The sequence below is a fragment of the Cebus imitator genome, unplaced genomic scaffold (assembly GCF_001604975.1).
Source record: "Cebus imitator isolate Cc_AM_T3 unplaced genomic scaffold, Cebus_imitator-1.0 Scaffold574, whole genome shotgun sequence".
NCBI lineage: Eukaryota > Metazoa > Chordata > Mammalia > Primates > Cebidae > Cebus > Cebus imitator.
This window is the reverse complement of record NW_016107889.1, coordinates 210,674-221,627: the sequence shown is the minus strand read 5'-3', so window position 1 is coordinate 221,627 and position 10,954 is coordinate 210,674. Positions and strand designations below refer to the sequence as shown.

The following is a 10,954-nucleotide window of genomic DNA, read 5'->3' as shown; positions in this document are numbered from 1 at the left end:
AGGCTCTTGCCCCCTTTGACTTGCAGGAATCACACATAAGAAAAGGACAGAAAATACTACAGGGCATGCTTATTTTAATTGCCCATGGGTTTCCAATGCAAAGCACGACAACTTAAATGCATATTCCAAATTCTTGTTCCAAAGCCGTCTTCTTTGTGCACTGAAAAGGAGGAAAGACAACCCCATCAATTGTTCTCTGCAGATAAAGGCACTGTTTTGCAGATTTCCCCCCAGATCTGGGCCAGCTTTGCTAATGACCTGCCCACCCACCTGGGGCCCTTCCCAAGGTGGCCCACGAGAACTGCCCCACACCTTCAGGAGCCCAACTGCGTGACACTGGACAATCCCAAGAGGGCTGACTTTTCGTTTGGCCGTTGGTCTCCACGAAGACGCAACCTGGAAGAGTTCGTGACTCTTATTTTCCTAGAGGAGCTGAGGGTCAATTACTACACTTCTTAAAATCTCACATTTTTTTTTACTCACAAAAGACACATCTGAAAGTGAATCCGCAACATTTTTTCTGCGGAGAAAACAGGAGATTGAGATCCCAGAGCTACCAGGGGTTCTTTCAACGCCAGCAGCAAGGCAGTTAAGCAAAAGCTGAATTAAAATTTTCGGAATTTTGGCCTTTTTCCCTAGTAACATAAGACCACCAGCTTTTAGGGCACACAGCAAAGGTACAGTGACAATTTTGATAGGCTCACGTTTAAATGAGATACACAGAAAACAGAGCCTGGGCAACGTGAAGGAGTCGAACTTGCAATGGCACACTTGTCTTGAAGAACCGGGGCATTTTCTTGGAAAATGGTGCCTACGTGTTCATAGGCTTTGCCATTGTCCTGGAAGAGAACATACTGTCCACTCTTGGGGCATTTTTAGGGACTGAAAGGTTCTGTGGAATCCCGACCAGGGCCTGGTAACTAGAAATGGCATCCCCTACCCATGAGAGCTGCGGGAGGCGGCATTTTAAGTCAGGCCAAGTGGGTGGGGAGGCCTCTGGCGGGTTTTTTGTCCAGGTCCCAAGGGAACCCCAAACCCAAAAAGCACACGCCAACTTCCGAGGGGAATGCCCAGGAAGAACTTCTTCGCTTCCGTTTTTTAAAAAATTTTGCACTCAACCGCCACGACCTACATTCCCCCGCGAAGCGCCCAGAGCTTAGGAATAACAAGGGAGTTTAAACTACACAACAGTTCGGCAGCCTGTAGTCTGCGCTTCGCTGCGCTCCACGGGGGTTCGCATCCGGCCGCCATGTTCACGAGTCGAGAGCGGCCCCAAAACTAGCCCCCCTTCCCACATCCCTCTCCTCTCCTCTCCTCCCTCCCAGCTCAACCGAGGCCGCGGCGCTGCAAAGCCGCTTTCAACTCAACCCCCTCCCCTCCTCGCAGCAAAATCCGACTCGACGGCTGCGAGGTGTGCGCCTGCGCGCGGCGGGCGCGGGAGTGGGGGTGGGTGTGGGAGGCCTACGGGCCCCCGGCCGCGGCTTGAAAAGGCCGGAGCCACGGGGAAGCGGGGGAGGGGTTGGGGCCCAGGCCGGAGCCTCCTCTTTCCTCCCAGCGGGTCCCCGCTCCGGCCCTGGCCCGGCTCTCACACGTGCGCGCTAAAAACCCACTTCAAAGTATGTTCCCGGCACGGGGGCGGCCCCTTTTGCGCCAGCCCCTGGGCACCCGCGCAGGCCGACAACCAAGCCCCCGGCCTCGCCGCCCCCTCTATCGCAGGCGCGGCGAAAAGGCCGGAGGGTCCAAGCGAAAGAGGACGTTCTCCGAAGAGCCCCAGGAGCCGCGAGCGGCCTTCGGGTGGACGAGTACCTCCCTGCCCCCCACCCCCACCGCTTTAGAAAATTGAATTGAACACAAAAGTTTGCGGCCAGCGCTACGCAGTGGCCTTCGGAGCTCACCATTGTTTGGGCTCGTATTGACCCCAGGTCCGGATTAGGCAGCGGCTGATTCCTGCTTTACAGCCCCGCCGGCCTAATGAGGCCGAGAGGCGATGGGGCGCGAAGCGTCCTCGGAGCCCGGGCGACCGCCGGCTTACGGCCGCCGAGGGCCCTGTAGGTGGAGGTCAAAGGGTCAGCGGGCAGAGACCGCGAGAGAATTGACCCTAGGAAATGAGGTCCCTTCCCTCCCTCCCCAGCCTCGACAGAGACTTGCAAGAACTTGGTGTGTGGACAGGGAGCCTGGGCGCCCCGACGAGGGGCCCCGAGGACAGCTGAGCTGGAGCCCCAAATTCCGAAACGCCTGGCTTCTCCGCCCTCTCCCCGGCCCTGGCCAAGGATCCACTGGAGACTTGGGACTCGAGGGACAGAAGCCTGTGAGAGGAAACCAGTCTAGGTGCCTGGACAAACCCACTCTTCGGGGGATGGACATGCTGCTAGAGATTCTTCCACAAACTTACGTGTTGAGAGGCCCTTCGACTTTCCTCCTCTGTTTTAGGGAGGTTTTTTTTAGAAGAGGGAGAGAGAGACAGGGCGAAGAGGCAGAGACATCAGGCGGGGAGAAGGGGGAGGGGCGAGGAAGTTCTGAATGCTCCAACTTTCCTGGGAGGCTTTGTGAGCGGAGGTCCCTGCTCACTCTTGTCCAACCTTAGTAATTTAGACCGACTGACCTGCTTAGCGTGGACCCTGTTCTGATCTTTAACCTTCCCAAGCTACATGAGGGCCAGACTTCCGTCTTACGTGTAAATAGCCACCTCCATTTTGCCTACCTAATAGTGGGAATCTTCTTATGCTAAATCACGCATTTTGAAAAAGATAAGGGACTTTGAACAAAGGTCTTACAAGGTGCAAGAAGGAAAGTAACAAGTTGATTATTAAGAGCCTGGCCCATGCCTCTGGCTTGAGTATTTAGGATTTGGGCTTTTTTTTTTTTTTTTTTTTTGAGGGGGGATACTTATTCTCTAAGGTTGTTTACTGAATATTCAAGAATGTAAATGTGTACTCCTAGAGCCAGATTATTGGTGAGGGGGAGGAATCTGTGAAGAGTTTTCTATCAAAATAAGTTTTATTTACCACAAATGACAAGGCCAGTGGAAGACATGATTTTGAGAAATATGATGCTACACTCAAATTAGAGTTAATCATGTAGAGGAGCAAAGCTTTTTATATTCTTTTAATATTGGTTAACATAATTGTTTTCCATTGAATTGGTATCTTCCCCTCTTAGGACACTCACAATGTCCATAAAATTATTCCACCATAAAATTTTTCCTGTAAAATTTTATGGTGGAATAATTTCAAGTAACTAAGAAAATATCAAACTGCTCTTTGCTCTTTGTCTCCTAAGCAGATATTTAACACATTTAATTGAACTGGAAGCAAGTTTTTGGTTGAATCTTGTACCCAACCCCATGGCTCCACTTCCATATAAAGTTAGGTTAGATTGGGGGTGGTGGAGGGAATTCATGGAGAAAGTAGTAAATTATGGAAGTTCATTGTACAGTTCAGAAGAAAAATACACTATTTAGACTTCACAGTGAAACACACTTAGAGCCAGTCTTGTGAATATATACTTTCTGAGAACTTGTTGAGCATTTAAAATGGTCTCTGGTTTGAGGTAAAGGAAAATGCCTGAAATAGGAATCTGGTCCAGCACCCTCAATGTCAAGGTCAAGATCGGAATGTCTGGGTTAGGAGTGATAGACTGACCAGTTACCTGCTCATCACATGTGTAGTCATCCCAATCTCTGTTCATGGCATTCAGGCTTGGATATTGGTGGAAGAAAATGCAAAAAACCCCATTATAATCCACTAAAAAAAAAAAAAAAAATAGCCTCCAAAGCAATTTGCATTTAGAAACTGTCAATAATTGTCTGTTGACAAAGAACAGTAGATAACTTAAATAGACTGCTTCAACTGCATTCACAGAATCAAAGTTTCTTTTAATCATCAGAAGTTCTGTAAGCATTTCAATTTTAGTTTGATTTATTTGAACATTAAAAAAAATCAGGCACCAAATACAAAAATGTTGTAACATAAATAAGATGTGCCAAGACTTTATTTCTTCAAAAAGAACAATAAACAAAATTCTAGAATTGAAAATGATTATATATAATACCAAATTGACTGCCACCAAAAACCTAGAGTATTGCCCCTTAAAGAGAAGAAAGTACTTAAGCCTATTCAATACATTTCTAAATACTTTACAATTCCTTATCTCCACCTTTCTGTTATTCATGCAGATTGGGCTCTCAATAACAAACAACACCCTAATAAAAAAGGTCTCAATCCTCTACCCACTCCAGCCCCCCAAAATAGCAATCAATTTCTTTTCCATATAACCATTGTAAAAGAACTGTTTGTCCAAATGAGTTGCTTCACTGAAGATTAAATGGATGGTTAACATTTTATCACAAGGCAAACAACCGTTTTTCATTGTTATCGATTTTAATGGAAACAATGCTCTTAACATCTTTGCCTACAAATCTTTAAAAATACATATTTTGCAATTTTTTTCCATAGCATCATTTCAGAACTGCTGCAGTTATTACACCGCTATATAAATGTTATGGATAATTGTGATAATTATGAATTGAACTATATACAGCAAACAAATCACCCTTTGCCTTCCAAAATTGTAAATGGACTATGGTTCTTTTAAGAAGCACTTTAACCATAAGTAAGCAATGCTCAACTGGCCTTACTTATCACCACTGTTTCAGACATAAGCTATCTTTTGAAAATATATAGATAGCTACTAGATAGATTTGATAAGCAGATTAGGTAAGTCATAGATACAAACATATACAGGTATATGGGTGATCTCTAGATAGAACAGACAGACATGCAACCTGCCTCAATTTTCATTTTTTATGTAAGGTAATAAAGAACTAAGGGACATAAAATTCATTAGGTTACCTTATGTTTATATATGTAGGGCAGGGATGATTAAATCCAGCTTCTCACTCTTTGAAGTACAAGATTGAGATGTCATGGCCACTAACTGAATTGATCAGTAATATTTGATTTGCATGCCGAAAATCCAGGACAAACACATTTTAACTCGAAGTTAAACAACCATCTGAGACAGAGATAAAGAAAGGAGGGTCTTCCCAGATGGAAACTGACACTGTAAGGAATTTATACTGTAATAGAAAAATAATTTAACAATTAAAAAAGGGATCTGAGTGAGTTATAAATACCAACAAACAAGATTTAATTTGCTCATATCTCCTCTTTGTAGAAGAAGGCTGTTACAAAACAAGAGAAAGGAGTCAGTGGTTCAAAAATTGTAAATTGTGTTCTTCTTTCAAAACAATAAATTTTTAATGCTAAAGCAGTTATAATCAAAAGCTGTACAGAATTTGTTAGAAAACATTTATCCATAAATATTGTTCAGTTCCCGGCACTTGTAGAAATAATTAAATTACAAACGATAAATATGGCATCAATGGATATGTATTTACAAAAAAAAGTTATTACAAAAGGCAACTGTATACTAAACGTCACAATCTGTGTAGAGTAACATCACATCCTCAGCCTGAAAAAATACTGAACAACAGTTTCGACCCCATTAGACAAAAATACATTCACAAGTGTAATGCTTTGAGGAAAAGTTCAAGACATAACAGGACTTTGGCACGGTTTAAGACTGTGAGAGTTTAAACAATCACCACTAAGGCGAAAAAGAATTTCCATCAGTTTAACATCACCACCACCAACAAGCCTTCTATAACTTCCTCTCAAGAAACAGGACAAGTGTTAAAATGAATTGCAGGAGTTTAGGAATGGGGTGTGCAGACAGCAAGAGGAAGGGGAAGAAAAAACAGTGTAAAGATTTTGTAAAAAATCCTTCAAACGCCAAAACATATTTTCTAATCCTGAGAAAAGGGCATGGCTACTTTTGGATCTTGCCCAAAACCTTCCTGGACAATTGCAATTAACAAGATGTAGCCCTATATATGGCCTCTTGCCTTAAAACTCCATTTCCATCTGATTGGTCTCAGTTTTCTTTTAAAAATGCATTTGGTCCATTCTATGGTTAACAGGGTTTGTGTTTGTCCTCAGACGTACCATTCGTTAAAATTAGGAGGAAGTCCAGGGTTGTGGCTGGTGCTAGTTTGAACTGCAGAAGGGGTTTTAGTGGTATCTTTACTGTTTGCAGAAGCTATAGCGGGTGGAGTGGAAGATTCATAGCCTGAACTGGCAGCAGGGGAGGAATCTGACCCTTGAGATTCATGAACCTAAAATTAACATGTATATATTATAATGAATATAATTCCAACTGGCAATGTGCAAGCAAAAACAAGAGCAGAATTCGAGTACTGTGTAAGAACAAGACCGCCCAGTGACCCGCTTAAAAGAAAAGTGCTGCTTAAAAAAAAAAAAAAAAAATCCATATTACCGATGTCTAGAAAACCCGGAGATGTTCGCCAAAAACCAGTTTCGGTCCTAAGACTGGTATTACGGAAAAGGAATAAAGCACTCCGTTTTGTTCAGGCCACTTCAAAAATGCTTTCTCCGCGGATGGAGTGGAGTAAGCAGTTACTCTACGGGGTCCTATAAAATACTCACTCCGGGCCCAGGTTTCACCAAGCCCGTTTCAGCTTGGGAAAGCAGGTACAGAGAAGGTGGCACAGGGGCCCTGAGCGCTGCGAAGTCGCAGATAAATGTGTGGGAATCAGACTGCGCTCCTCGGCCCTGTTGTTTTATCGGAAGCCAAAGAGCGAATGAACCACCCACCCCCCGGGTTCGGCGCGCGGCTACTCTCGGTTCCCACTGCGGGCTGAGTCGGAAAGAGGCGGCCAAAGCAGCCTCAAGCCCAGGCGAGCTCGGTTAGAGCTTCCTAGTAAACAACCGATTGTTCCCTCTGCTTCCTCCCCCTCCCAACTCTGCTCACTCCCGCCCCACCCCCGCCCGGTCCCCAAAATGGGTTCAAGGTGTCACTGCTGGAGCAAATCGGATTTAACGTGGAGGATAGAGGGTTGGCAGCGCGGGCGCTTCCGTTCAGCGGCCCCGCGTCGGGCCGAGTGTTTACAAACCGCCGACCGCTAATAAAGAGGTAATTACCTTCATGTGTTTGCGGAGGGAACTCGGGTGCGTGTAGGACTTGTCGCACACTTTGCAGATATAGGGCTTGTCCGAGGTGTGCACATGCATGTGCTTCTTACGGTCGCTGCTGTTGGCAAAGCGTCTGTCACAGCCTTCAAATTCACATTTGAAAGGTTTCTCACCTGAAAAAGGCAAAAACGCAGGAGGGGTAAAATACGGTTAGCGCCGGAGTTTCCCAGAGGCAAGCAGCAGGAGACTGAGCTCCCTGCCGTCTTCCGGGAAAGGGAGCACTGACTGGGGGCTGCTGTGGCATCTATTTTCCCAGGAGAGAAATGAAGAGCGTTGGTTGAGCCCGCTGGGTTTGGGAGTGGTGCTCGGGGCGGGAGTGGGGCAGGGCCGACCCAGAACCTGACCGTGTCTTTGTTCTTGCAAGGAGGGAAAGCCCCTGGCTCCTCCGAAGTTTCCCCTAAGTTGTGGTTCCACCCCACCCCACCCAGGGCTCCCAATGCGCGGCCACGTTCCGCCACCACCTCGGCGACGTAACCGAGCCCGGCAGGACAATGGGCCCCGAACAGGACAATCCCGTTCAGCCTCTTCTTTGTACCTTTTAATTTGCCTCTTTCAAATGCAGCGGTTTGGCTAAGCCCGGTATTAAAAAGCCTGGCTAGTCGTACTTAAATGTTTGAGGGGAAAAAAAAAAAAAAAAAAGAAACAAGCTATATAAATCCAGGGGGCTCCAGACAGTTTTACAAGATGTTCTGAACAAGCCACGAAACTGTGGTGCCTTTTTTACTTTAGCTTTCCTCCCGGAGGACTAAATTGAACCTGGAACTCCAAATAAAAATAGTTTGACAAAAGTATCAGTCATTTAATTAGGAGATGTGCCAATCAAGTGTAAAAAAGAGCGGAAGTAACCGAAAGTTAGTTTTCATTAGCATTTCTATGGTTGCCTTCCACGAATGTGTGCCGAGAGCTAAGTCGCTTGTAAGCAATATGCTCTCAACACATTCGGAGTCCCTTCACGGTAACCCAGCAAGGGAGACAAAAAGAGGCGGCGCCAGTTTGTTCCTGGGCGCGAGAAGGTCCCAATTAGTTCTTAAGACCGCAGAGCAGTCTGCCCGGGAAGTTAGAACTCAGCAAAGGCGCCACGGGACGGGAAAGGCTAGGGGTGGAGGGGCATGGACAGCGCTTCTTTTTCTAACCGCCGTGGCGGGGCGTCGCCCCTTTCCTTGGCCGCCACCTCTCCCTCTCGCTGCAAGTCTGCTGGATGACGGGGTATCGTCAGTGGAACCCACGCCCGCCTGCTTTTCCCCTTACCTGTGTGGGTCCTCTTGTGAATCTTGAGGTTCTCAGAGCGGGCAAAGATCTTCCCGCAGCCCGGGAAGGGGCATGGGAAGGGCTTCTCGCCCGTATGCACTCGGATGTGGTTGACCAGTTTGTACTTCGCCTTGAAGGACTTGCCCTCCCGGGGGCACTCCTCCCAGTAGCAGACGTGGTTGTTCTGCTCCGGGCCCCCCACATGCTCCATGGTGACATGTGTCACCAGCTCATGCATGGTGCTGAAGGTCCGGTCGCAGCTTTTCTTGGGCCGGCTCAGCTGAGCCTCGTCGATCCACTTGCACGACAGCTCCTGCTTGATGGGCTGCCGCATGTAACGGAAGAAGGCGCCGGGCCCGTGGTGGGCCGCTACGTTCACGCCCATGTTCATGTTCATGGGGCTGTAGTTGGGAAACTGCGCGCCGGCCGCGTAGGGGTCCGTGCGCGGGCTGGCCACTGGGCGGTATGGGTCAGCACGGCCAAACAGCTCCCCACGCAGCCCCAAGTGGACCTGGTTGTTGTCCACATGCCCTGTGGGCGACGGATGCCCAGCACCCTGCTCATGCAGCCCGGGAAAAAGCAAGTAGCCAGGGGGCTCGGGGATGCCAGCTGGAGCATGCAGGCTGCTCGCCGAGCTGGCGAAGAGCCCGTGCTGCCCGCCACCCGAGGCCGCCTCAGTGAGCCCGGAGCTGCGCTGGCGGAACAGAAAGTCGCGCGTTGAGTTGAAGGCTGCAGAGGCAGCGCCGCCGTAACTGGGCACCTGGCTGGCGTGGTGATGGTGGTGATGGTGGTGGTGATGGTGGCCCAGGGCGTTGGCGTAGCCCGAACCCTGCGGCGTGAAAGCCGAGGTCTGGCCGGAAGATAGATCGTGCGCTGCGGCAGGGCTCAGCTTGAAGGCAGCGGCGGCGGCAGCGGCGGCGGCGGCGTGGGTTGAGTCCCCGAAGGGATTCAGCCCCATGCCTGCCGGCTCACGGTTGGGCATCTCGTGGTGGCGCGGTGCGCCGAAGCTGCCCACTCCCAGCCCGGGGAACTGCGGGCCTCCGTCCAGGAGCATCGTCATGGGTGGGTCGTTCTGGGCACAGGCGATCCGGCCGAAGTGAGAGAGGGTACCGGCGAAGGAGGAGATCTCCGAAGTGCCGTTGTCGGAGAGGGGCGGCAGCGGTTGGACACTGCCGGGAGACCCCCAAGGCGATACCAAGGGCTGCAACTTTCCGTCGCTGCGAGAGTCTCCTGCAGAGGGATAGGAGGGAGGAGGGGAAGAAAGAGCAGGGAGGGGGTGTGGGGGGGAAGGAGGAGGGAGGAGAAAAGACTCTGGGACTAGATCTGGTTTAACAAACTAACAGGCGCGCACAAAGAAAAATAAGCAAAATAGTAAGTGGAGGGCGGAGTTTGCCAATCCTGTCCCGGGCAGCACCCCTCCTCTTCCCCAGTGCACAGAACCGCGGGGCCAGGAGGCTCCCTGGGTACCGGCCTCCGGGCTGGGCTGCGCCAAGTGGCGGAGCCGGCTAGAGGCCGGCAGGCAGGCAGCTGGCAGTAGGCAGGCTCGGTACTCGCCGCTCGCCGCGCGAGTCCCAGCCTCTTCGCCTCCAGAGTAATGTCCTTGGACTGATAAAGTCAATCACTCACTCCTCGCACATAAACCGAGCGGGAGGCCGCGCGGCGCGCGCCAATGGGGAGCCAGCTGGCCCGCGGTCACCTGACCCCCGGCCGGATTGCCCATTGGCCGCCGCCAGGCTGATTGGCAGCGCGGAGCGGAGAACATGGCAGCCGTGGCCGAGCGACCCCCGCTGATTGGGCAGCCGCCGGGTGCTTGGCAGGTGAGGCGGCGGCTGCCGGGGGTCCGCGAGTGGGCTCCACCGGGCTTGAGCGGCTGCGGGGAACTGGAGCCAGGCTCCAGGCGGCAAACGGCGGGACGCCGCCGGGCCTCTCTCAGGCCTTCCCCCAACCCCTCGCGCGCTCCTTACCCGCTTTGGTCAAAGAACCTCTTTGCCCTTCGAGGATCCGTCCTACTGCTGCGCCGACGGAGGAGACGCGGCGCTCGACGTCCAGTCCCACTTGGGCCCCCGCTGCCTCACCACCTTGAGACCATGTCCCCTCTGTAGCTGCAGGGCGCAGATCCTGGGGAGAGCGCAGCAGTTCCGCGCTCCCGGCCCAGCAGCTGCGTCCACCCCCAAGCCACTGCGAGTCCTGATGGCCTCGAGACCCCTGACCCAGGCCGGGATAGTTCGCCGTCTGTGCCCCCACGCTGCCGGCAGCTGTCCGAGACCCAAAGGAGAAGAAACGATTACAATTAGAGCTGATCTCCCTTACTTCCTTCTGCGCCAAGCGTTGACCCTTTAGTTTGTGAGCAGCGGCTGTACTCGCCGCTGCCCGCTGCCCGAATGATACACCGGACAGGACACAGCAAACATATACAAGGCAGTAAACACAAGCACACAGCAGGAAACAAGCACACAACACAGTAAACACAAGCGCACGACAAGAAACAAACACAATGCATGAAATATCCACACAACACAACAAAGTAAGCACATACAACACGGTAACATAAACTACACACAAGACAGTAAACACAGGCACACAACTAAACACAATAGAGCAAATACACATAACAGCAAACATACAAAACCTGCAAAGAACACTTTTAGCCCATG

General features: G+C 50.3%; 1 protein-coding gene across 2 annotated transcripts in view; it reads right to left on the bottom strand.

Moving 5' to 3' along the window:
• The window catches only part of ZIC3 (Zic family member 3), an 11,588-nt gene extending 1,678 nt beyond the window's left edge, over window positions 1-9,910 (bottom strand). The window contains exons 1-3 of one of the 2 annotated variants that reach the window (XM_017516184.2): window positions 8,301-9,910; window positions 7,002-7,165; window positions 3,964-6,175 (exon numbers count right to left, since the gene is read on the bottom strand). In XM_017516184.2, the coding sequence (XP_017371673.1) occupies window positions 5,996-6,175; window positions 7,002-7,165; window positions 8,301-9,360 (1,404 nt within the window). In that variant the 5' untranslated portion in view covers window positions 9,361-9,910 and the 3' untranslated portion in view covers window positions 3,964-5,995. Of the gene's footprint in view, window positions 1-3,963; window positions 6,176-7,001; window positions 7,166-8,300 lie in introns of those variants that run through there. The other variant, XM_037734126.1, reaches the window with a different exon arrangement.
• Window positions 9,911-10,954: the final 1,044 nt, after the last annotated feature.